The 27,104-nt window shown below is 37.1% G+C and overlaps 2 protein-coding genes across 3 annotated transcripts in view; one reads left to right on the top strand and one right to left on the bottom strand.

Moving 5' to 3' along the window:
• Positions 1–27,104, bottom strand: part of MCOLN3 (mucolipin TRP cation channel 3) — a 123,846-nt gene that overhangs the window by 78,044 nt on the left and 18,698 nt on the right. The window lies entirely within an intron of this gene.
• DNAI3 (dynein axonemal intermediate chain 3) overlaps positions 1–27,104 on the top strand; it is a 71,240-nt gene that overhangs the window by 32,501 nt on the left and 11,635 nt on the right. For both annotated transcript variants that reach the window (XM_045547629.1, XM_045547628.1), the window contains 5 exons: positions 1,525–1,598; positions 10,219–10,363; positions 11,657–11,744; positions 20,969–21,099; positions 24,904–24,967. In XM_045547629.1, the coding sequence (XP_045403585.1) occupies positions 1,525–1,598; positions 10,219–10,363; positions 11,657–11,744; positions 20,969–21,099; positions 24,904–24,967 (502 nt within the window). The remainder of the gene's footprint in view (positions 1–1,524; positions 1,599–10,218; positions 10,364–11,656; positions 11,745–20,968; positions 21,100–24,903; positions 24,968–27,104) is intronic.

Below are 27,104 nucleotides of genomic sequence, written 5' to 3'. Positions count from 1 at the left end.
TATCAAAGAAATGAATAATAAAGCAACAATAATGTACTATTTTGGATTTATTTAATTTTAAATGAAAATTTCAAGTAACATTCTGTGTTACAATTGATGAGGCAGTGAATGAAACCAGTAAACATTAACATTGCAGATTGCAACATAAAACTTTTGGAATGCAATTAGTCAGTGTAGCTCTTACTCTTAAATCATCCAAATTTTCGAACTTTCTGACCAGTAATTATTAATACAATTTGGGGAATTCATATTAAGAAATGACCCAATTTGTGCCTCAAGATTACATGTACGCCTTTTTAAAAAAACACATCAAAGTGTATCCATGAAAGAAGATCGGAAAAGGATATAAAGTAGAATTGTATTTAATTTTAAAACTCCTATTTTCCAAACTTCTGTAATATTACTATGTTTGGGTTTTTTTTGAATCATTAAAACATAAAACCCCGGAGCATGCACATCTCTGGGGTCTCTGGCTTCATACAGCAGGAAAGCCTCATTGAAGGGGAGGTAACAACGCAATTTGGGGGCTGTTTATCAGATCAGAGAGGAGTTGGCAGCTGCTATGGAACCTGAACTGGTTCAGGTGGCAGCACTGTTAGCCGGGTTTGTGGTTGTTTAGCTCCTGGGATGCCTTGCAGGCCTGACCAGGGCCCCACCTGTACCCATCCTCCATCCCTACTTTCACTGTTTGTTTGCTGCTGGAAGCCCCGCCTTTGTTTACTATTTTGCTCACCAGTCAAGTATCAGGAGGATAGGGAATGGGGGAATCAATGATTCCCTATTGATTCAAGAGTGGTACCTTCACAGGTGGCCTCAAAGCCTTTAGACTTCTTTTGAGAGCTGGTTGGTTGGAATTTTGGAACTTCTAGGAGCCATAAACCCTCCTGCGGATCTTCTGTGTGTCTGCAGAGTCATACCCACAATTATGGAAAGAATCACACCTTACAGCATTCAAAGCACACCTTTATTTGATGTCTCATTTAACACTTAGCCTCTTTTCTATTGATCCTACCTTAGAACAGATCAGGCCTTGAAAAGGAAAGGAGGGATGGAGGGAGGAAGGAAGGAAGGAAAAAAGATCTTACCTGCTTAACAACCTCATAAAAGCTCCTGTTTGGCTCCACAATCCATTGAAAAACTGAAAGAACCTCTAATCATAATGGATAATGAAATTATTGTACATCATCTATATAGCATAAAACTATTAAAATAATTTATGAATGCATAGGTGAATGTTCAAATTACATGGAGTGAAAAAAATCTCAGGATAAAAATATATATGCCTTCTAATTAAAGCTATGTAAAAATGTTTCCATGACAAAAGAATGAACAAGAATATATGGTAGAATTGTATTTGATTTTAAAACCTTCTGTTTATGAAACTTCTGTGCTAGTGGTATGCTCTTTTATTAAAATTTAAAACAAAGAAGAAAAAAGTTTAAAAGGTAAATAGCTATGACAAAAAAAATCATTACTCTTCTAGCTACACAGAATTTACTTTTTTTGCATTTTTTAAAAAAATAGGTTAACAGATTGGGCTCTGTCTTTGAGAATCGAAATGGAATATGCTGCCAACTTATCACATGTTCAGCAGACTGGTATGTCTATTTCTAATGTTTCTGATATGTTTTCATACAATATGTTCTTTTTTCTTAGATGCTCCTGAAATTTTTAGTGTCTTTTTCTGCTCCTTAAATAATCTGTATTGTAGCAGTTAAATCTAATATAAATAAAGGACAGAATGTTATGGATTGTTGCTAGTTTAAAAATATCCTTTTATAGAGATAACTATGTATCAAAAGAATAATTAATTGAGCTTCATGGTTGATAACGTTGTATAGCACTATCCATAGTTATTCTGCCTCTTCACATTCTCATATTTGTAAATTTGCAATATATGTTATTTATATTCAATTTTATCTAACAATTATGAAGATTATAACATTTCATTGAGAAATCTTTTTTAAAAACAGTAGAAGAGTTTTTACATTTGTATTGTATATTTAGAAAAGTGTTTTTGTAAAAAACTTGGTGGCTATATTGAAGAATATTCATTTAAATAAAATTACACCCCCAATTTATAGAACTAAGAATTCACAATGAAATAGGAACCACGAAGAGTAGTATTATTTATCTACCATCCAAGTACTGGAAAAACTTTACCATTACAAATAACTTTGACCCCCGTAAAAATGATGACATCTTAGGCCACAGAAGCAGCTGTAGAGTGGCAGGGGAAGGCACAAGTGACAGCAGCAGCAGCCAAGGCAAGGGGTGGAGAGAAGGGATTGATCCCGTGGGCATGTATTGGGGAAGACTATTGACTACAAGCAACAGAAATTGACTGTGGCTAGCTTCAGGTGAAGAAATACGGATATTTATGCCAGTTCTCTACTGGGTGCTTTAATTAGGTTAACTATTTTTATATTCACAATAACCCTAAAATATACATATAGATAGAAGAAATGAGGCTCTGAAGGCAAATATATATTCCACCTATAGCTCACTAAATATACAATGAGTTACATAGACAACTTGTAAGTAATGTTGTTGCTGAATCAAAGGAAGTGCTGATTCAGGCCTTGGAAAGAGCCCCAGGGATTTGGGTAGCAGGAATGAATGGCCAGCCACTTCCCTCTGAATGAATCATCTCCAATCTTTGTGTCACTCTGTTTAAGACTCAGAGTAACTAGGAAGGGTCTGCTTGGCCTCTGTTGCATCATGAACCCACCCCTTTGAACAGGGAAGAAACTGCAGAATGCCTTGAGTGACATCCCGACCTGACTGCATGTAATGGGAAAGGGGCAGTTCCCCAAAGAACAACTAGAATAACGTAGCCAAAGAAAACAGGGGATGTTGTCACCCAGGCAAAAACAACACAACACATCGATACCTAGCACCTATAGGGTCATATGGAATTTTATGCAACAATTAAAATTGTATTATGATTTCATAAAATTGTATTATGATTTCATGGGGAAATGCTTATGCTATAATGTTACTTATAAACAACAGAATGTAATGCTATATTGCTCTTCAGTAGCCTTGGAGAACATTTAAAACCATATTGACACAGGTCCTTGGTTGGTGGTTTATAATGATGGGCTTTGAGTTTGGAAGGAAGGAGGCTGATTGGTTAAATTATTATTTTATATATGATTATTTATATAAACATAGAAATATTCTGAAAATATTTCCTTCAAAAGTTGTTAAAGTAAAAAATAAAGTTTATGAATCTAGAAAAGCTAATTTTTAGTCTGGATAACTCCATCAGTCCTAACCTTTATACTTCAGCAATGCTAAGGGTCTTATAACATAAAATATAACAAAATAAATTTTCATTAATTAAGAATGTGTAACTGATTTATGCAGAAAGCTCAACTGAGGGACGATATCTATATTTAGCAAAGCCATTTCATGAATAATAAAAATTACTGCTATGAATAAGATCCAAGAAGAACTACATAATTTTGGAAAACAATTTTAAACCAACTATAGACGTGTTTAAAAACAGATCTTAGGCCGGGCACAGTGGCTCACGCCTGTAATCCTAGCACTCTGGGAGGCCGAGGTGGGTGGATCGCTCGAGGTCAGGAGTTCGAGACTAGTCTGAGCAAGAGCGAGACACCGTCTCTATTAAAAATAGAAAGAAACTATCTGGCCAACTAAAAATATATATAGAAAAAATTAGTCGGGCATGGTGCCGCATGCCTGTAGTCCCAGCTACTCGGGAGGCTGAGGCGGTAGGATCGCTTAAGCCCAGGAGTTTGAAGTTGCTGTGAGCCAGGCTGACGCCACGGAACTCTAGCCCAGGCAACAAAGTGAGATTTTGTCTCAAAAAAAACAAAAAAACAAAAAACAGATCTTAGTATGTCATGTGTCACTTGTGGTGTTCTCTCAAGGATTTATGTTTTGACAACATAAAAATGATTAATATTTTTATTAATTTTAACTACTTTATTCATTAATAAGATGAGCAAATGATTAATATTGATTAAACTATATAAATGAATAAAAGTTTTGTTAGTCTTAGTTGAGTTGCTGTTTGTTTATCTAAATACTTTTTTAATCTTTTTAAAAATTTAAATACAACTAGAGGGTACAAGAGGAATCCTGGTATATGTGTATGTTGTGTAGTGGTGAAGTCTAGGCTTTTGTACCCATCACCTGATTAGTGTACATTGTACCCAATAAGTAAAAACCCTCCCGCCTTTGGAGTCTCCAGCGTCCCTTATTCCATTCTGTGTGTCCTTGCATAGCCGTAATTTAGCTCCCATGTGACATTCATTTTTCTGTTCCTGAGTTATTTTAGTTAGGCTGTTGGTCTACCAGTTCCATCCAAGTTGCTGTAAAAGACATTTCATTTTTTCTTATGACTGAGTAGTATTCCATAGTGTGTATATTTACACCACATTTTCTTTTTATCCACTTATCAGTTAATGGGTACTTAGGTTGATTCCGTATCTCTGCGATTGTGAATTGTGCTGTGATATACATGTAAGTGCAAGTATCTTTTTGTTATAATGACTTTTCCTTTTGGTAGATCCACGGTAGTGGGATTGCTGGATCAAATGGTAGAGATCTTTAACCTCCTTGGTTAAATATATTCCTATGTATGGGATTTTTTTCACAGCTATTAAGGAGACTGAGTTCTTGATTTTGGTCCTCAGCCTGGTCATTATTGGTGTACAAAAATGCTATTGATTTCTCTATGTTGATTTTATAAGCTGAGAAACTTTGTTGAATTTATCAAATCTAAGAGTCCTTTTAGAGGAGTCCTTACAGTTTTCTAGGTATAAGATCATATCATCAGCAGACAGAGATAATTTGACTTCCTCTTTTCCAATTTGGATGCCATTTCTTTCTCTTTCCTGATTGTTCTGACTAGGACTCCCAGTTCTACATTGAATATAAGTGGTGAAGGTGGGCATCCTTATCTTATTCCAGTTCTTAGGGGAAATGCTTTCATCATTTTCCCATTTGGTGTGATGTTGGCTGTGGGGTTGTCATATATGGCTTTTATTATTTCGAGGTTTTTCCTTTTATGCTAGGTTTTTTGAGGGTTTTTATCATGAAGGGATGCTGAATTTTATCAAATGTTTCTTCTATATTTATTGAGATGATTATATGGTTTTTGTTTTTGCTTCTGTTTATGTGGTGAATCACATTTATTGACTTGGATATGTTGAACCATTCTCACATCCCTGGCATGAAACCACTTAATCATGATAAATTATCTTTTTGATGTGCTGTTGGACTCAATTTGCTAGCATTTTCTTGAAGATTTTTGCATCTATGTTCATCAGAGATATTGGTCTGTATTTTCCTTTTTTTGTTGCATTCTTTCCTGGTGTTGGTATCAGGGTGATGCTGGTTTCATAGAATGAGTTAGGGAGGATTCCCTCCTTCTCAATCTTTTGGAACAGGTTCAGTAGGATTGGTACTATTTCTTCTTTGTACATCTGATAGAATTTGGCTGTGAATCCATCTGGTCATGGGCTTTTTTGGGGGGGAGGGGATATTTTGTTACTGATTCAATCTCACAACTCATTATTGGTCCATTCAGGAGTTGTTTCTTCCTGATTCAATCTTGGGAAGTTGTATGTTTTCAGGAATTTATCCATTTCATCTAGGTTTTCTAGGTTGTGAGCATTCTTAGTAGTCTCTGATGATCTTTTGTATTTCTGTGGTATTAGTTGTAATGTCTTCTTTTTCATTTCTGATTGTGTTTATTTGGATCCTCTCTCTTCTTGGTTAGTCTAAGTAGTAGTTTATTAATTTTGTTTATCTTTTCAAAGAATCAACTTTTCATTTTGTCAATTCTTTGTAATTTTGGGGGGGGGTCTCTATCTCTTTAGTTCTGTTTCGATCTTTATTTCTTTTCTTCTGCTAACTTTAGGTTTGGTTTGTTCTTGGTTTTCCAGTTCCTTGAGGTATGAGATGTTAGGTTGTTAATTTCTGCTTATTTTGATATTGGCATTTAATGCTATAAACTTCCCTCTTAGCACTGCTTTTACTGTATCCCACAGGTTTTGATATGTTATGTTTTCATCTTCATTCATTTTGAAAAATTTTAAAACTTCTGTCTTTATTTCTTCATTGACCTAGTGATCATTCAGGAGCATGTTGTTTAATTTCCATGTATTTGTATAGTTTCTGAAATTCCTCTTTGTATTGATTTCTAGCTTTATTCCATTGTTGTCTGAGAAGATACTTGATGTGATTTTGATTTTTAAAATTTGTTAAAACTTGTTTTGTGGCCTAACATGTGGCCTATCTTAGAGAATGTTCCATGTGCTGATGAAAAGAATGTATATTCTATAGTTGTTGGGTGGGATGTTCTCTAAACGTTTGTTTGGCCTAAGGTCCAATCTAAGCCCAATGTTTCTTTGTTGATTTTCTGTCTTGATGATCTGTCTAGTACTGTGAGTGGGGTTTTGAGATCTCCCAGTTTTATTATGTGGCTGTCTATGTCTTTCTTCAGGTCTAGTAATATTTGTTTTGTGAATCTGGGTGTTCTGATGTTGGGTGCATATATATTTAGGATTGTTATATCCTTTTGCTGAATTGATCCCTTTATCATTATATAATGATCTTCTTTGTCTTTTTTTACTGTTTTTGATTTAAAGTCTATTATCTGATATAAATATAGCTATTCCTGCTTGCTTTTGGTTTCTGTTTGCATGGAATATGTTATTCCACCCCTTTACTTTCAGTCTGTATGTGTCTTTATGGATAGGATGAGTCTTTTGTAGTGGCATATAGTTGGATCATGTTTTTTATTCATTCTGCCAATCTATGTCTTTTAAGTGGAGTGTTTAATCCATTTACATTCAAGGTTAATATTGAGATGTGAGGTTTTGTTTTTCTTATATTGTTAATTGTTTTCTTATTTTCTAGTTTTTAATAAATTCTTTGTTTCCTTCTTTCTCTCTTTGTGGTTTGCTAAACTTCTCTCATATTGCCATTTAATTCCTTTCTCTTCCTCTTTTGTGTGATTGTTTTATTAGACCTTTGAGTTTTACATTTTTGTATATTTTCATGATGTTGAATATTGACCTTTTGTTTCCTCATTGTGGTATTGTGGTATTGTCCTCAATATATGTCAGAAAGCCTGATTTCCCTGTCCCTTCCATCTGCAGCCATGTCAACCTGAACTTGGCTAGAGCGCAGGGTGCAGCCTAATGTTAAACTCTCAAAATGGCTCTTTGGGTCTGGGACCAGAGAGGCTGGAGCCCCACCCTGGCAAGCCGGGTGGGCAAGAAACTGTGGAAAATGCTGTCTGCTCACATCTCAGTCTGAACAGCAGCCCACAGGAGGGTAGTGGGGACTCTCCCAGAGGTACATGGGCATGCCTGTGCTCCTGTATCTCTCCTAGGAGCTGCACAGTGGCTGCAGGTATGCCCATGGTTTCCCAGTATCTAGGCTCTCAGAATGGTGCCCAGCTCAAACTGCTCTAGGCTCAGATACCTGTGGGATTTGACTTGGGTTTCCCTTTCTGGAGAGATGTCTCTGTGCAATCTGCAGGCAGCACCCTATGTTGGGCCCAAGACCTGTAAGGATCAGGAGGTTCTCTTGTAGGCAAGAATATAAAATCTTGTCTCAGTGGAGCCCTGGGAGCTTCTCTCTCTTATTGTTTCCCCACATCCAGCAGCTTCCCCCAGCTCTTGGCCAGTCTTGGCTAGGCATGTTGCCCTGAACCCTCTCCATACCTCTCTACTTTGAGTGGTTCCTGTTGCTTCCCTAGTGAATCCTAGCATTCTCTCCTAGATGATCTATTCAAAATGTGAGAATCTGCTTACTATACTGGTTCCTCTCCATGGAGAAAGCACCTATTACCTGTGTCTACTTAGCCACCCTGATCCTACCACCAGCTTATCTAAATACTTTAACTTACACATTTAAATTCTTTAGTAGACCTTAAATTCATTAATGAGATTATATATAACCTCAGTTATAGAAAATATGGAGCTAAGAATGTGGCATGTTCTTTGCCATTTTCATTATATCTTTTTATATAACTAATACAAATAATACTAATACAATTAATTTCACAAAATACAAATAACAAAAATACATATAATTAATACAAATATCATTATAATGTGTTTTAACTTTCATTGTCAGAAAATAGTCATCATAGGTTGATTATGAAAATCAAATGAGATAATGTATGTGAAAATTCTTTATAAAGTTTCACAAATACACAGAGTGTTATTTTTAGTGCACCCTATATATGTTTGGAACTTCTATAAAAAATTTTCACATATGTTATCTCATTTGATTTTTATAATTAACCTGTGAGGAAAGAGGAATAATAACAGGAGAAATAACACTGGCTGGATGTCTACTATGTACAAAGTACATCATAACCAACTCCATCTGTGTATGTTATTTTTACTATATCATTGTTAAGATTATGTCACTTTGATAAAACACCAAAAACACAAGTAACAAAAGAAAAATAGATAAATTGGACTTCATCAAAATTAAAACCTTTAGTGCTTCAAAAGACACTATCAGGAAATTGGAAAAGACAACCCATAGGATGGGAAAAAATGTTTACAAATCATATTTCTAATAAAATACATGTATCCAGAATATATAAAGAAACTCTTACAACTCAATGATAAAAAGACAAATAACCCAATTAAAAAGTGAATAAAGATTCTCAATAGATTTTTTCCCCAAAGAAGATATACAAATGGCCAATAAGCACATAAAAAGATGCTCAATATCATTAGCTATCAGAGAAATGGAAATCAAAACAGCAATGATAACTAGAATAGCCAAAACAATCTTGTCAAAGAAGAACAAAGTTGGAGGACTCATACTTCCAAATTTCTAAACTTTCTACAAAGCTACAGTAATAGAGACAGATATACTAGAACATGAGGATAGACACATAGATCAATGGAATAAACTCTAGAGTCCAGAAATAAACCCATACGTCTTTGGTCAACTGATTTTCAACAAAGATGCTAAGCAATTTAGTGAAGAAAGAAAAGTCTTTTCAACAAGTGCTGCTGTGACAAGTGCTGCTGTGACAACTGGATATCTATGTGCAAAAGATAAAGTTGGACTCCTACCTCACACCATATACAAAAATTGTCTTAAAATGGAAGAAAGACATAAATGTAAGAGCAAACATTAGAAAACTCTTAGAAGAAAACATAGGCATATATCTTGATGACCTTGGATTGGGGAGTGACTTCTTAGTTATTACACCAAAACCACAAATGCATACCAAAACCACTTTTGATGAGATACAACTTCATACCTGCTAGGATGGCTATAATCAAAAAGAGAAAAAATAACAAGTATTAGCGAACTTATGGAAATGTTGATAAATTGGAATCCTCATGCATTGCTAGTGGGATGTAAAAATGGTACAGTTGCTTTGGAAAACAGTCTGACAGTTCCTCAAAAGATTAAACACAGAGTTACCATGTAACCCAGAAATTCCACTCCTAGATATGCCCAATAGAAATGAAAACATACTCTACACAAAACTTATACAGTTGATGGACTGATGAATGGATAAATAAAATGTGGTATGCCCATTCAATGGAATATTCAGCAATAAAGAGGAGTGAAGTCCGGCTACATGCTACAACATGAATGAAACTTGAAAACATTACACTAAGTGAAAAAAGGCAGTCACAAAAGACCATATATTATATGATTCCATTTATGAAATGTCCAGCATGGGAAAATCTGTAGAGAGAGGACGTATATTAATGGTTGCCTAGGGCTGGTGGGAGGGCTTGAGGGAAACTGCTCATGGGAAGTAACTGCTAATATATATGGGGTGTTTTGGGGAGGTGATGAAAATCTTCTAAAATTGATTGTCGTGATGGCCACACAGCTCTGTGAATATATTTAATGCCATTGAACTATACTCTTTAACTTGGTGAATTTTGTAGTATATGAGCTGTATCTCAAAACTGTTATATGAAAAAAAAGATTACATCAGTTTCCAAACTCAGCTCTCATATGTGATTAGTCCCAAGTTGAGGGAGGTTATTAAATAACCTCATAAACAGTATCATTCTCAAAAATATAAAATGCAAAAGTGTATCATTTCACTAAAATCTTAGGATCAGAGACATTAAAATATTGCCATGGTCTCATTGCTAATGTGTAGCAGCATTAATGGTAGTACTGAGGTTGCACCCCTGATTTATACTTAATAAAAAGATATAAACTTTTTTTTAGCACAATATGTTTCTGGGATATTAGACCACAGAAAATTTCAACCCCCCAACCAACAGAGAAAAAGAAAGAGGAAAGTATTGAAATTCCTTTTGATGTACCATCTACTTTTTTGCATCTAGATCTTTCCTGGAAACCTCTCTCTAAGGTAAGTAACATGGAGTTTAATCCATCCTATTTGCATATATACACTTTATAATTTCCATTCATAGACATACATATACACACACTCTAAAAATAAAGCAGCTCAAATTAACAAAAGACTTTATAATTTATGTATTCATTCAACTAATAAATTTCTTGATTGAGAGTTATTTTGATGCCTGTCTAGATCAAGTCAGAAATCAAAATCATTGCGAACTCAAGATTATATTCATGTATAAGCATGCCATGACTTACATATGGCTTCTGTAATAATTATTCAATTGCATATCAGTTGCTTGAAAATTGTTCAGATCTAGGATTAGCAGAGAAAAGCTAATTTCCCCTTCTACTGTAGCCAAACTTCTACATATTTTGCATATTACTCGTGGGATCCAGTGTTGCTGTAAAACCTATGACCAAAGAGAACTGAAAAGTAATTGAATGAGAAGTTATCTGTATTTATCTTGAATGACAGAACTTGAAGAAAAGCAATTTTGAGAAAAATGTGGGTATGGATGGAGATATGTGTGGAAAGTATGAGTGGACTTCTGACGTCGATGGCTCTCTTTCTTTAGAATGTCTAATTTTAATCCAAACTTAATAGTTTTCTTTTAATTTATGAGTATCACAAGAATTACATTATTAAGTATTTGCTCCCAGTGGAAGAGAGAACATGAAAGGATGAGAATATTCCCAAAGTAACTGGGAAAGAATTGGAAGGAGAGGATTAGAAATATTCTGGGGTAGGATTTACTGAGCTGTGAATAGTTCAAACAAATTAACAAAAGCTCACCTAAGAATAATTGCATAGCATGTCAACAAACATCCTAAGGGAGAAAGGGGAGACAGAAGCTATGAGGGAAAAATGTAAAGTGTGACAGTTTCTCATTCCAGCCACCAGGGTGTGGTGCAGGCCCAGGGCCCCTTCTGGAGTTTCATTTAACTAAGAGATTTAGGGAGCAGGGGAATGAGTCCTTATTTTATATTAAAACTAACAAGGATATATTATGGAACAGAATACAAGACATTTTCAGGAAAGAAATGACATATGAGAATTTGGGATTTGGAAACGTGCCCCTAGACAAAGCTCCCTTCTGTGGCAAGGTTTTAGAAATGTGGTTTAGGTGCTTTCCCTGTGGAAAAGCAACTAGAAATTTGAAGGAGAGAAGGGAAGGAGGAAGAAGAGGGAGGTGAGTTTCCTTCAATCTGAGAGCCATAGGGAAAGGCAGGAATAAATTACCCAAGGATACCTTGAGAAATATATGGAAATAATCTTTATTATATGTTCTCCCAAAAGGTAAGGCTGTCTAAGGGGGAAACAAGTTTAGATCACTGCCCAACCAAAGTAAGCCTGAATGAAGAACATCTTCTTTATAAAACACAAGGTAATTGCATCTGCTTATTAAAAAGGCATTTAATAGTTTGAGTGCTAGTGACTGGTTATGTCTAAGGTGAAGGTGAGTTACTTTCTAGGATGGTCTAATTTGTAAAAAGAATGCAGAAAATCAAACCCTCTAATATGGAACTTTATAATGGCTATAATAGCTATAGTTAACACATTAAAACTGCCAATGCACACAAAAAGATTCAGTTTCACAAACATTTATTGAGTGTACTTACGTGTTTTTAAAAACTCATTACATTAAAAAAAATGAATGAAGCCCACTTAATGAATATGCATGTGCCCAAAGAGTCATCCTATAAAACAGAACATATCTAAAGTCTAGCAAAATTAAGTTATAGAGTACCAAGAAACAAATTACCTTATTCTCAATAAGAATATAATTTTAAAAATTAATATTTATACAGCACTATGATAAAATTGAGTAAAGAAAGCAAATTGACTTTCAGTCTGTCTACACTCAACCCACACATCTTTGTTGAGGTAATTCAAAGTGCACATATAAGCTGTCAAAACTATTAAGATAAAGGTATGCATGAATATTCTACCTGGAGAGTAATGCATAATGAACATGTGCTAGAATAACTAACAATGAAGTATTTTTTAAACATTTGCCTTATCAAAAGGATTTCCATTTATAAATTTTTTAATGTTCAGTTACATCTAGGATATCTAAGAAAAACATATTTTAGGCCGGGCGCGGTGGCTCACACCTGTGATCCTAGCACTCTGGGAGGCCGAAGCGGGTGGATAGCTCGAGGTCAGGAGTTCAAGACCAGCCTGAGCAAGAGCAAGACCCCGCCTCTACTAAAAATAGAAAGAAATTATCTGGCCAACTAAAAAAAACTATATATATAAAAAAAAAAATTAGCTGGGCATGGTGGCACATGCCTGTAGTCCCAGCTACTTGGGAGGCTGAGGCAGGAGGATTACTTGAGCCCAGGAGTTTGAGGTTGCTGTGAGATAGGCTGATGCCACGGCACTGTAGCCCAGGCAACAGAGCGAGACTCTCTCAAAAAAACAAAAAAAAAAGAAAAGAAAAACATATTTTATATACTCAGTACCCAGTTTGAGCAAAATTTCACTTCGGAGCCATGTGTTCTATTGATACAACTCAAAATCTCATGATAAAAAAATGGAATCATTTAATTTTTATGTACATTTTCAAAGCATTATTAAAACACTGCATGTTTTTTATTTATTGGGGCCTACTTCATTCTAGAGGGCATCTAAAGTGAGTTTTCTCCTCCTCCTCCTCCTCTCCTCTTCTCTTCCTCCTCTTCCTTCTCTCCCTCCTCTTTTGTATTTGTTTATTATATAATATATATATATAATAATGTATTGAATTCCAGCTAAGGGTCAGGTACTGTGCTGATATTGCACATGTTTTCATTCACTTAACACATTTGTGAAGTGCTTATTGCGTGCTAGGCCCTGGGGCTATAAGGGTCAGTGAAAACAGATGGTAAGGATCACAACAATCTGTGGGCTGGGAATTCTCATTACCATTTTGTAATTAAGGAAACCAAGGGTGAGAGGGATTAATGTAACTTGTAAAAAGGTAACTTATATTAATATTAAATGTCCTGGTATTATTTTTTGGCCTAATGAAAACAAGTGGCCAGGAGAATGGGACTACATTTACCTAGCTTATAGTAAGGATATCATTACCACTTCTAAAGTGTGAGGGGTTTTTACTCGTTTTTAACAACTATATTGAGGTATGCTTGACATACAATAAACTTCCCGTTGTTAAAGTGTTCAATTTGATATGTTTTGACATGTGTACACTCATGTCAATACAAACCACCATGAAACCATCACCATAATCAAGATAATGAACATATTCATCACTCCCAGAAATTTACTCATAGAGGGATTCCTTTTGTGTTCCCTCCTTCCTGCACTTCCCTAATTCCCAGGCCACCACCGATCTACTTTCTGTCACTATACGTTAGTTTATATTTTCTAGAATTTTAGGTACATCACATAGTATATACTCTTTTTGGGGGTGTCTGGCTTCTTTTAATCAGCGTAATTATTTTGGAATTCATCTGTTGCATCAATAGTTCATTCCTTTTTATCACAGAATAGTATTTCATTGTATGGCTATACCACAGTTGTTTATCCATTCGCCTGTTGATGAACGTTTAAATAGTTTTCAGCTTCGGGCTATTACAAATAAAGCTTCTGTGAACATTCATGTACAAGTCTTTGTAAGGACATATGCTTTCATTTGTCTTGAGTAAATCCCTAGGAATGGAATGGTTGGATCATATGGTTGGTGTATGTGTAGCTTTTTGAGAAACTGCCAACGTGCTTGCCAGTGGGATCTTATCATATTACATTCCCAGTAGCAGTGCATGAGAGTTCCAGTTTCTCCATATCCTTGCCAACAATTGGTATGGTTAGACTTTTAAATTTAACCATTCTAAAATATATATAGTGATACCTCATTTACATTTACCTAATGACTAAAGGTGTTGAGTGTATATTTTCATGTGTATTTGCCACCTTGGTATGGTATATCTTCCTTGGCGAATTGTTCAAACCTTTTTCCCACTTTTTAATTGGACTGTTTGTTTTCTTATTATTGAGTTTTGAAAGTTCTGGTCGAGCATGGTGGCTCACGCCTGTAATCCTCTGGGAGGCTGAGGCGGGCAGATCGCTTGAGCTCAGGAGTTCGAGACCAGCCTGAGCAAGAGCAAGACCCCGTGTCTACTAAAAAAATAGAAATTAGCTGGACAACTAAAAATATATATAGAAAAAATTAGCCGGGCATGGTGGTGCATACCTGTAGTCCCAGCTACTCAGGAGGCTGAGGCAGGAGGATTGCTTGAGCCCAGGATTTTGAGGTTGCTGTGAGCTAGGCTGATGACACAGCACTCTAGCCTGGGCAACAGAGTGAGACTCTGTCTCAAAAAAAAAAAAAAAAAAGTTATTAAAAAAATAAAAAAGAAAGTTCTTAATATTTTAGATACTAGTTCTTTATCAGATATGTGACTTGCAAATATTTCCTCTTAGTCTGTGATTTGTTGTCTCATTCTCTTAACAGTCTCTTAAAAATCAGAAGTTTTTAATTTTGAGGAAGTCTAATTTATCAGTTTGTTCTTTTATGGATCATGATTTTGGTGTTGAATTTAAGAAATCTTTGCTTAACTCAAGGTTGCAAACATTTTTCTTGATTTTTCTAGGAGTTTTATGGTTTTATATTTAGGTCTATGATCCCTTTTGAGTTAATTTCTGTATATGGCACAAGTTATGGATCAAAGTCCATTTTGTCAAAAATCACTTGTCCAGGTGTGTGTCTATTTCTGAATTCCCTATTCTATTTCACTGCTCTATGTGTCTGTCTTTACAGCAATACTATCTTTATTCCTGTTGCTTTACAATCAGTCTTGAAATGAGATAGTGTTAGTCCTCTAACCTTTTTTTCTTTCTTAAAGTTTTTGGCTGTTTTAGGTTTTATGTTTTTCCGTGTGAATATTAGGAAGAGTTTATCTTGCACAGAAGCTAGCTGTGATTTTGACTGGGATTGTATTGAATCTGTAGATCAATATTGTGAAAGTTGGCATCTAACAAGATTGAGTCTTTCAAGGCCAGGTGCAATGGATCATGCCTATAATCCTAACACTTTGGGAGGCTGAGGTGGGGAGGATTGCTTGAGGCCAGGAGTTCAAGACCAGCCTGAGCAACATAGTGAGACCCTGTCTCTATAAAAAACAGAAAAATTAGCCAGGTATGGTGGTGCACACCTGTAGTCCCAGCTCCTCAGGAGGCTGAGGCAGGAGGATCATTTGAACCTAGGAGTTTGAGGTTGCAGTGAGCTATGATAATGCCACTGCACTCCAGTCTGGGCAACAGAGCGAGGCACTGTCTTCAAAAAAGCAATAAATAAATAAGGCCAGGCGTGGTGGCTCGTGCCTGTAATCCTAGCTCTCTGGGAGGCCGAAGCAGGTGAATCATTTGAGCTCAGGAGTTTGAGACCAGCCTGAGCAAGAGTGAGACCCCTGTCTCTACTAAAAAAAATAGAAAGAAATTAGCTGGACAACTAAAAAATATATATAAAAAATTAGCCAGGCATGGTGGCACATGCCTGTAGTCCCAGCTACTTGGGAGGCTGAGGCAGGAGGACTGCTTGAGCCCTGGAGTTTGAGGTTGCTGTGAGCTAGGCTGACGCCACGGCACTCTAGCCTGGGCAACAGAGTGAGACTCTGTCTCAAAAAAAAAAACCAAAATCAAGTCTTTCAACCCATAAACAAAATATGTCTCTCCATTTATTTAGGTCATTAATTTCTCAGTGATGTTTTTAGTTTTCAGTGTATAGGTCTTTCACCTCTTTGACAGATTTATCTCTAAGTACCTCATATTTTTGATGTTCTTGTAAATGGTACTTTAAAATTTTTAATTCTGAATGGTCATTGCTCATGTATAAAAATACAACTGATTTTTGAACATTGATTTTGTACCCTACAATCTTGCTAAAATCACTTATTAGTTATAGTAGCTTATTTGTAGATTTATTAGGTTTTTCTATATATGTGATAATGTCATCTGCAAACAAAGAGAATTTTACTTCTTTTCCAATCTGGATTACTATTTTTTTTTACTTGATTATACCGTTTAGAACCTCCAGAATGTCAAAGAAAGTGGTGTTTGTTTTCTTATTATTGAGTTTTGAAAGTTCTTAATATATTTTAGATACTAGTTCTATTTGTAGTTTTGTAGAAAACTACAAAAGTCACTGAGAATGGACATCCCTGTTTTGTTCCTGATCTTAGAGAGAAAGCATTTAGTCCTTCACCGTTAAGTATGATATTAGTTGTAAGTTTTTTCTAGAACCCTTTATCAGGTTGAAGAAGTTTCCTTCTATTCAAAAATCAGTGTTAGATTTTGTCAAAAGCTTTTTCTGCATCTTTTGAAATGATCATATGTGTTTTTCCTTTTTAAGCTTATTAATATGATGAACTACATTGATAATTTTTGAATGTTAAACTAGCCCTGCATTCCTGAGATAAACTTCACTTGGTCATGATGTAGTTTCCTTTTCCTATATTGTTGGATTCAATGTGCTAAAATTTTCTTAAGAATTTTTGAGGAATATTGGTCTATAGTTTTTCTTTCTTATGATGTCTTTACCTAGTTTTGGTAATTCTGGCCTCATAGAATGAATTGAGAAGTATTTCCTTACCCCACCTCACCCCCATTTTCTGGAAGAGTTTATCTGGAATTGGAATTATTTCTTCATTAAATGTTTGGTAGAATTTACCAGTTAAGCTACCTGAACCTAGAGTCAGTACGTCTCTCTCTCCCTCCCTCCCTCTCTCTCTCTCTCTCTCTCTGTCTGTTTCTCTTATTTTTCTGTTTTCTATTTCACTGATTTCTGCTCTTATCTTTATTATTTTCTGTCTTGATTTATTTTGGGTTTAATTTGCTTTTCTTTTTTTAGTTTCATAAGGTGAAAGATGAAGTCATTGAGTTGAGGCCTTCCTTCTTTTCAAATGTAGATGTTTGGTGCTATGTAATATTACTCCCTAACTACTGTTTAGGCATCCCTCATTATTGATATGTTGTATTTTCATTTTCAATCAATTCAAAATACTTCCTATATTCCCTTGTGATATTTTCTTTGGCCCATGGGTTATTCAGACGTGTGTTGTTTAGTTTCTACATTTTTAGAGATTTTTCAAAGATCTTTTTATTATTGATATCTATTTTAATTCCACTGTAATCAGGGAACATACTTCAGATGACATATATGACTTATATGACCATACTTGGTCTATCATTGGAAATGTTCTTTACTTCATTTTTTTAATTAATTAATTTATTTATTTTTTAGAGACAGAGCCTTGCTCTGTTGTTGCCCAGCCTGGAGTGCAGTGGTATAATCATAGCCCACTGTAACCTCAAACTTCTCCCCATCTCAAGTGATCCTCTGGCCTCAGCCTTCTGAGTAGTTAGGACTACAGGTACATGCCACCACGCCCCACTCATTTTTTAATTTTTTGTAGAGACAGGGTCTCTTCATGTTGCCCAAGCTGATCTTGAACTCCTGGCCCACCATCCTCCGGGCTCAGCCTCCCACAGGGCTGGCATTACAGCTGTGAGCCACCATGCCTGGGCCATGTTTACTTTATTTATTTATGTATGTATGTATGTATGTATTTTTATTTATTTATTTATTTATTTATTTATTTTGAGACAGAGTCTCGCTGTGTTGCCCGGGCTAAAGTGAGTGCCGTGGCATCAGCCTAGCTCACAGCAACCTCAAACTCCTGGGCTTAAGCGATCCTACTGCCTCAGCCTCCCTAGTAGCTGGGACTACAGGCATGCAACACAGTGCTTGGCTAATTTTTTCTATATATATATTTTAGTTGGCCAAATAATTTCTTTCTATTTTTAGTAGAGATGGGGTCTCGCTCTTGCTGAGGCTGGTCTCGAACTCCTGACCTCGAGCAATCCACCTGCCTCGGCCTCCCAGAGTGCTAGGATTACAGGCGTGAGCCACCGCGCCCAGCCTCTTGTTTACTTTAAAAGGATGTATATCTCATGTGGCTGTATGGAAACGTTCCATAATTGTCTATTAGGTCAAGTTGGCTGATAGTATTATTTAAATCTTCTGTGTACTCCCTGATTTTCAGTCTCCTTGTACTATCAGTTGTTGAGAGAGCAGCCTTGAATTCTTTGATTATAAATGTGGATTTGTCTATTTCTCCTTACAGTTCTATCAGTTTTTGTTTTATGTATTTTGAAGCTCTATTATTAGGTACATAAATTCTAAGATTGTTATGTGCTCTTGATGAATTGGTAATACCCTTTATTTGAAATCTACTTTGTCTAATATGACTATAGCCATTTGACCAGACCAACTTACTTTACTTCTCTATGACTTACTTTTTTTTTTTTTTACCTGTTTGAAAATAGAGTGAGGAAAATAAGGGGACTAAATAATAATGGTAACTACCTCATAGGGTTTTGCAAAGATAAAGTGAGTTAATAATCAGTTAACATACGTGAAGCTATCAGAACAGCGGATAGTCAACTCACAATAAATGTTAACTACCAGGTGTGAGACCTTGGGCAAATTACTTAATCTCTCTGAGCCTCAATTTAATCATTCTCAAAGGAGGATTAATGCATAACTGCCTTGGAAGTTACTGCGTGGATCGAGTGAAACAGTTCACATAAAGCACACGGTGTAGTGCCTGGCATGTGGTAAACATCCAATACATGTTAGTTGCTATTATCACTATCTACAGTGATGGAAAATACGTGATCTATGAGGATGACTTTGAATTTACTAAATATCCAAAGTTATTCCTGTCAAGTCCAAGTAAATATTAATTGATGACATTTTTCTCTGGCCTCATCCTTTTTGACTCTACCACATTAAACACTATCAACTCAACCTCTTTTCTGGGAGTTCACATCTTTCTTAGCATTTGTGATTTTCCTGTCCTGCTACTTCCTCAGTTTCTCCTCCCGTGTCTCCTTTCCTGACTCCATTTCACTGTGCTACCCTCTAGTCATGAACAGAACTCAAACTTGAGTTTTGGCTGTATGCTTTCCTCATTGGTGACGCACTTTCTCTTTGGTAACACAGTCCACCTGTATGGCTCCAACTTCTATCTCTGCTGAGAATTCTCCCCTGACACTCTCGCTATCTCCTGGATTTGAACCCAATCCACTCCCTCAAAGTCAGTGTGTCCAGAATAGAACTGATAACTTGAGTTATCCATCCTGGGCTCTCCCCTCAGGCCCCCACTTCCACCCTCTCGCTCAGGATCATCACGTCTTCCTTCACAGTCTCTCTCGCCTTCACCCTTTCTTTTTCATTACAAGTTGTGACCCTGTAAATCAGGATCTTATCTCCCCTTATTGGACCAGAGAACTCTATACCTTTTGATCTTGCACCCCTTCAGTAGACATTTTTTAGTACAAATTCACAATGTATATATATTGATTTACAAATTATATACATGTTCTACTTTACTAATATATTTGTGTACATTATTTAAAAAGAGAAAAATAGACATTGAAATGAGTGAAGAATTAGAAAGAAATATTTTAATGATTTTAATTTTATATATTAAATGGATACAAAATGCCTTTTTGCTCTTCCTAAATGTATTATAAATAATATCTTTTAACAAGAACAATGTGATTGAATGTGCCTAGTTTTTTTGTTTTTGGAATGTTGATTTACATTTTATAATACAGCTATTTAAAGGTCTGGTTCCATGTTTGGCTTATTTTGATACTTGTTCTTAATGTTTTACTTAGTGGGAGAAGAGACTTTTTTAAAAATGTACATCCCAAACAAAGGAAGTGTTGGTTGACTGTATCAACTAAATTGTGATAATCATTTTTTACTTTTGTCCAGAATTATACTAAAGTTTTTGGAAATGCAAATATGTTTTTAGTATAGCTGAAGTTTTCTTCTCCTGTTTTAGTTTTTGTTTGTCTATTTGTTGGTTGGTTTTTATATTTGTTTGTTTTCCTGTGGGTAATATAACCCCAAGGACATACTGAGAAGGTGTGATGAGAGGAGGTTTTTATGAACATATATTTCTCTGCCATCTTTCCCAGAATTTAATATCACATATTTGAAAAACTAATAAGTGACCTGGGAAAATCCTCAAGACATATCTTTAACAGAACAGAAAATCAGGATACAAAGCTAAAATATAATATGATGCAATATTTTTAAAAAATCTATTTATATATATTCACAGAAAAGTCACTAGAGGGGAAATATATCAGTATTTTAATCATGGTTGTCTCTGGGAGACATGATAATAGATGACTTTCATTCTTTTACTCATGCTTTTCTCTATTTTCCACAGCTTCAATAAATAACATTAATTTTAGATCATATAAAGACTTTTGCTTTAAAACAAGGTAAAATCAAATACTTTTAAAAAGAAACAGGATCCCCATGATGTTTGCATTTCAGCCTTAGGATTAGCTATACTCTTACATTGCACATATAGCTAAAGCTATCACATAGCAGTACAGTCACTGATGTTTTGGTTTGAGAAAGTTTCTATTGCTAAGTTAGAAGTTTAAAAATGCTTATGCCCACCACATTGGGAAGGGAATGGCACAGATGCATGTGGCAAGGGACAGAAAATATAAACTGCTTATATTTTTAAAAATCTTTCCCTATAAATATGTGCTTGTTTATCTGTACTCCTCTGAAAGACAAAGCGTTAGCACAGAGCAAAGCAGTGAAAGCAGGAGAAATGAACCCATACCAAAATCTGGAATGTGGGATAGGCGATCATCTGAAGCCAATAGATGACTTCTGCACAAAGTTCTTTGTGGGAACAGAGGTAAATTGGAATTATCTGCTTTTAAAATTAATACTTAATTATGCAAATGTATTAACATCTATTGTACATGTTTGCTGTATGAAGGCTTACAATATTTATATCATTTTTAATTTTAATATGATTATTTGCATTTAAAATGTTTAACCCTGGTACCTCATAGATTCACATTTAATATGTTTCTGAACAAATGTGGAAAGTATCTATAAAATTCAGTACCTTTTTTACTAGTAGTTTATTGATCAGTCTACAAATATTCATCAAATACCTTCACCATATGGAAGAAATCATGCTAAGTAGTAGAGATTGACTAAGGAAATATATTCTTTTGTTAAGCTAGCACAATCTAGTAGGAAAGAGTGGAAAACTCTTCAATTCAAAAGATAAATAACACTGGGATATAGCAATGATAATGGCTGCCATTTTTCAGCACCTACTATAATAATAACCAAAGCAAGCTCACATTTATTGGACATTTTCTATGTATCAGGGTCTGTGCCTGGTTATTTTCCAAATTGTATCCCATTTAATCCCAATAATCCTGTAAGGTTGATGTTATTATTCTCATTTTCCAAATAAAGAAATGAGCTTCAGAACTTTATCTAGTCATACAGAGCAGAGATGCTCTTTTCATTCACGTCTTTCTTTCCCTGAAATAAAGGATATTTCTCCCAGGCCAAGCCAACATGGAGAGATACCTTAGCTCAGTTGCACTAGAACGCAATTTGCATTCACACTTTGGTATTAAGAGGATATTAATCAGTTGCACAAGCTCTGGAGAGCACCTGCCAGGCAGAGTGCTGGGATCAGAAGTGAGCAGCACAGTCCCTCTGTCCTCGAGGCACTCGCTACCTAGCAAGGAGCAGACACATTGGCAGCAATAGGTAAAAACACCAACACCATCCAGAGGCCACTTCTATGAGGAAGGGGGAGTTGGAGAAGGTGACCCATGAGCTGGCTGGATTTTGGAGGTTGAGAAGGAACCTGAAAGAACATGGTGAGAGTACAATTCCAAGCAGAAATAAGAGCGTGAACAATATTTTGGAGTTATGGAAGTCCAGGATTTGCTTGGAGGCAGTGAAATAGTTTGGTGCAAGAGGGAAATCTCTGCTTAGAATGCTAGTTGGGGTCCAGTACGGAAGGGCCTTTTCTGCTGTATTAGCTCATTTGAATTTCATTCGGCAAGCAATGGGACACTACTAAATACATGTTTTATAACTTGAGTTTCACAGCAAAGTTTTCTAAAATATTGTGAAAATTGTGGTAACATATACATAACAAAGTTTATCACCTTAACCATTTAAGTATATAATTAGATAGTATTAAATACAGTCACATTGGTGTACAGCCACCACCACCATCCATCTCCAGAGCTTGTCATCATCCCAAACTGCAACTCTGTACCCACCAAACCATAAGTCCCGATTCCCTTCTTCCTCCAGCCCCTGGCAACCACCCTTCTACTTTCTGTCTCCATGAATTTGACTATTCTAAGCGCCTTGTGGAAGTGGAATCTTGCAATATTTATCTTTTTGTGCACCAAAGTTTTTAAAGCAGAGGGATGACACCATCAGATCAGCTTTAGAAAGATAAATGACTGCAAGATCTTAAAACAGAAATTAAAGCATGACACCCCCTGCTTAAACTTTTCAGTGGCAACTCAGTGCAACATGAATAAAATCCAAACTCCTCACACCATGGCCTAGAAGATTCTGCATCATTTGGCCCCTGCCTATCTCACCATCCCTATCTGCACCTACCTCCTTCTCACTCAGTCGGGCTGCTCTGCATTTTCTCACATTTCTTTTATACAAACTTTCCTGCTTCTGAAGCCCCTGCCCTGCTTGGAATTCCTTCACTCATCATTCAACAGATACTCACTGAGCATTTCATATGTGCCAGGCACTGCTCTTGGCCCTGGGGAAAGAGCAGTGAACAAAGCAGACAAAATTCCCTGCCCTCGTGGGGCTGATATTCTGGTGGAAGGGACTTCTGACACAGCCTATCCATCCACTTTGGGGAGAGCTTACGGGAGGCCTCTCTGGGGTCTGATTGGCTGGGTGGGCCAAGGGGAGGGAATAGAGCCTTGCAGGGCAGAGGGGCCAGGCCAGCCCAGAAATGAAGAGGGCCTGAGTACTGGGGCCAGGCAAGTCAACACAGAGGTGCAGGAAGTGGAATTAGGTACTTGGCAGATGATATAATATAATGGGCACTGAACACATATTTATTAAATTGGTTCAAGCAACTCTTCTTTGACTTAGTTTGACTTCAGTGTTCCATGTACCAGCTATGAGACTCAGGAGATATTACAGGACCTTGGGGAGGGTCGAGGAGCTTTATGTATGCTTGGTGAGCGCACATTACATAAAGCTCCTAACAACTCTGGCAAGTGCTGAGTGCTCAGTAAATGGTGGCTCTGAGGGTGACATGTTACACAGCAGCAGGCTAGCAAAACACGTACCCGTCTGTCTGTTCCCTTAGACTGTGAGTGGAAGGAGGGCTGTCCTCAGAGTGGAATTTCCAACACCAAATACAATCTTTGTTTGTTATATGAGTTAATGTGGTTGAATAAAAGCATAGATGGGGGAATGAATGGGCCCTGTCGCCAATGAGCTTATCCTGCCCGGTGCATAAACCAAATGTTTTTCTGCTCCTCTCTCACGCCTTCCCATCCCAATCCATCCCCTCCTCCGAGTCCTCTTAACTCCTCTTTTTATACAAGCTCCTCTCTGTGTTTTCCTCTTATCACTCAGTGAAGAAACACTGGAATTAGGAGACTGCACTGGGTGACCCTGAGTCAGCCATTGAACCTGTCTGAGCCTCAGCTTTCTGTCTATAAGACGGCAGTGTGGGACTAACCTCCCCAGCTCTGGAATTCACAATTCACAGGCTCTGTCTGTCTTTCCCTTTTGTGTGGCAGGTCCCTCTGCCTTCTGCTCTTCTTAAAATGACCATGAGGCAGAACTAGAATATGTATTACTTGTTATTTTGTTTGGATTAAACTTTGTTTCCTGTTCTCAACTTTAAAAGTAGTAGTTACTACCATATTATGCATTCCTATTCCCTCTCTCTCTTACTCCACATGTATTTATTAAGTATTGGCTTTATAATATGCCGAGAAGAAATCACTCAATAAAATGGACCTGATTCCTCTCTTCATGGATCAATAACAAAAACTTTGGAAACCCAGCGATTGAGACTCTCATACATAAATTATCTACATAACTGCCCGTGTTCTCCACATCACTATGTGTAGATAAAAACTCATTTTTTGTTCAATATAAAATTCAGTAATCAGCCAGGGGTGGCTCACACCTGTAATCCTAGCACTCTTGGAGGCTGAGGCGGGCAGATCGTTTGAGCTCAGGAGTTCAAGACCAACCTGAGCAAGAGCGAGATCCCCGTCTCTACTAAAAAAATAGAAAGAAATTAGCTGGACAACTAAAAATATATATATATAAAATTAACCGGGCATGGTGGCGCATGCCTGTAGTCCCAGCTACTTGGGAGGCTGAGGCAGGAGGATTGCTTGAGTCCAGGAGTTTGAGGTTGCTGTGAGCTAGGCTGATGCCACGGCACTCACTCTGGCCCAGGCAACAGAGTCAAACTGTCTCAAAAGAAAAAAAAAAAATTCAGTAATCATTTTGAGCCTCCCCTTACCCCACTGTATTGAATTATTATTTGATTAAATTGATTAAATTGACCTGTTACTTTGTATGTGTTTTTGTTACAATCAGTCTTAGCACATGAATGTGATGTTCTTTATCTCTTGTCATGATACTCATCAGGAACCTGTAATATTTTTAGGAAGGTGAATTGATATATACAGATTGGAAAATGGAAAAAGACCCTGAAACTGGCCGATTGATGAGTAAGTTTTGTGGATTGCTTTGTTATGGATAAGATGTCCCTTTTAATTTAAACTACCCAAAAGGAATCTCGTGAAGTCCTAAGTAACCCTGGTCTTGCTAGTGGGAGGGAGAGCACCTAAGGTTTTGACTAACACGCTTGTTACTCAAAGTGAGGACCTTGAAAAAGCAGCATAGTGTCACCTGGGGGACTGCTAGAAATACACATAAAAACCTTCCATCCTGCCCCAGGCCTACCGAATCTAAATCTGGATTTTAAAAAGTTTGCTAGGAAATTTGTTTTCACACCAAAATTTGAAGAGCACTGACCTGTATGATGCTTAAATGACAGAGTCACTTGAGCAGTTTAAAAAAATAACATGTGGTTTCAATAATTCAACAACCTGATAGTTCATCTATGTGGAAAATGAATGGATGTGAGATTATAAGCTAAATTTTTAATGATCTTGAAGACCCCGGAACACTATGGGAGAAGCAACTGCAGGACCCTCCTTTGGGGCTAAGACAGGTGTTTTCCTTGTGTCTTCTGTCCCTGCCCTGTCCCAGGACCCAAACTCTGGGCAGCCGAGAAGAGGTATGCAGGTCACCCGAGATGTGAGCAGGAATCAGGGTCAGGAGCACAGGTACCCCAATAAGCAAAGCTCCCTGTCTCTAACAGGCTCAGAGCTCTGGGGTTCACTTAAATGACAACTACTCCTTTAAAGCTTTGAATTTTATCATGGTATTAAAGTCTATTCTATTCTAGCTGCATTTCAAAGTTTGAGATAACCATAAGCAAAGGCAGAGGTAGCTCCCGGGACAGCTCGGCAGACAAAGGCTTCAGAACTCCACACGGGAGCATGTGGCAGGGAGCTGGGCTCAGAGGAGAAGGAGATCTGGTCAACCTTGAGAGTGGTTGGGCAAGTAGAGATGTGAGTGACTGACAGGGGCCAAGGGTCAGAGATCAGAGCCACAGCCTGCAGGGGACAGCTGTTGGAGCACAGGTCTTCACCTGTAACTTCTCTCCCTTCACTCCTGCTGAGTCTGGTTCCAGAGACCAAAGTCTGCCTTAGACCTGGGAAGGCTTTCTTTGTCAACCATGCCTTCAGTGCAGCCATTTAATCTTGAAGCAAAAGCACTCCTGACCAGAAACCCAAATGTGTGTTATTGATAACAGTGGGGCACTGAGAGACGATTAGCTGTGACCCATGGTAGGGTCAAGTGCACTCAGAATTGGGACTGATTTTCCACTCTCCATTCTCTCCCAATTCCATGATTTAAAGTTGAACTCAAAATTAGATATTAGATATAATTAATTATATTCAAGTTCCTTTATGCTTATTCATGTATCTATTTACTTAATAATTCATGAATGTTAGTAATTGTGCGTGTATTTCAAGTCAGGCACTATATAACACAGCAGTGGTCTTCACCACACCACTGGGACACAAGCTGAAGAGCGGATGCCATGACTTGGCTGTGCACAGGTGGACACAGATTCCTCCTGGTCTCAGAGATTTCTTGGGCTCAACTTCCTCCTAGAGCCAGCCTCCTGGAGCCAAACTGCTTTTAGGGGACCCATGACAAGCAGGTTTAGTTGTTTGTTTTAAATGGATTTTATTCCATTTATAAAAGAACCAATAACAACAAATTTAAAACCCAAGAGCTTTATGTTTGAACCTCATTGATGTTTGTTCTTTCTTTCTTACTTGCATTCATTCATCAAATCATTATTGAGACCTGCTATGTGCCAGGCACTGGAGATATAAAGATGATCAGGATATTATCCTTCCCAAAGGAGTTCTAGGATCTACTGGAAAGGACTAACAAACAAATGATGACACTACAGTGTCATTACTGCTATGATTGTAAGCAAACACAAAATGATGTGGGAGCCCAGGGAGGAACTCTCTTGAGCTGTTAAGAAAAGATCTCACTGAAGACACAGTTGATCTGGGTCTTGATTGGAATTTTCCAGACGGATAAAATGGGGAAAGGCATTCCAGGGAGAAAGAATAATGAGTGCAAAACATGGAAGCCCAAAAGAGCAGGGGACAGTTGGGAAACAGGGAGATCTCCTGGCCAAAGCACAGCAATGGAGGACAATAGCAGGAGAGGTGACAGAAAAGACATTTGGGTCCAGATGGCAAAGAGTCTTGA

This window comes from Lemur catta, chromosome 3, assembly GCF_020740605.2.
Source record: "Lemur catta isolate mLemCat1 chromosome 3, mLemCat1.pri, whole genome shotgun sequence".
In the NCBI taxonomy this organism is placed as follows: domain Eukaryota; kingdom Metazoa; phylum Chordata; class Mammalia; order Primates; family Lemuridae; genus Lemur; species Lemur catta.
Note: the sequence above shows the minus strand (reverse complement) of the source record. Positions and strands in the feature narration are given on the sequence as shown.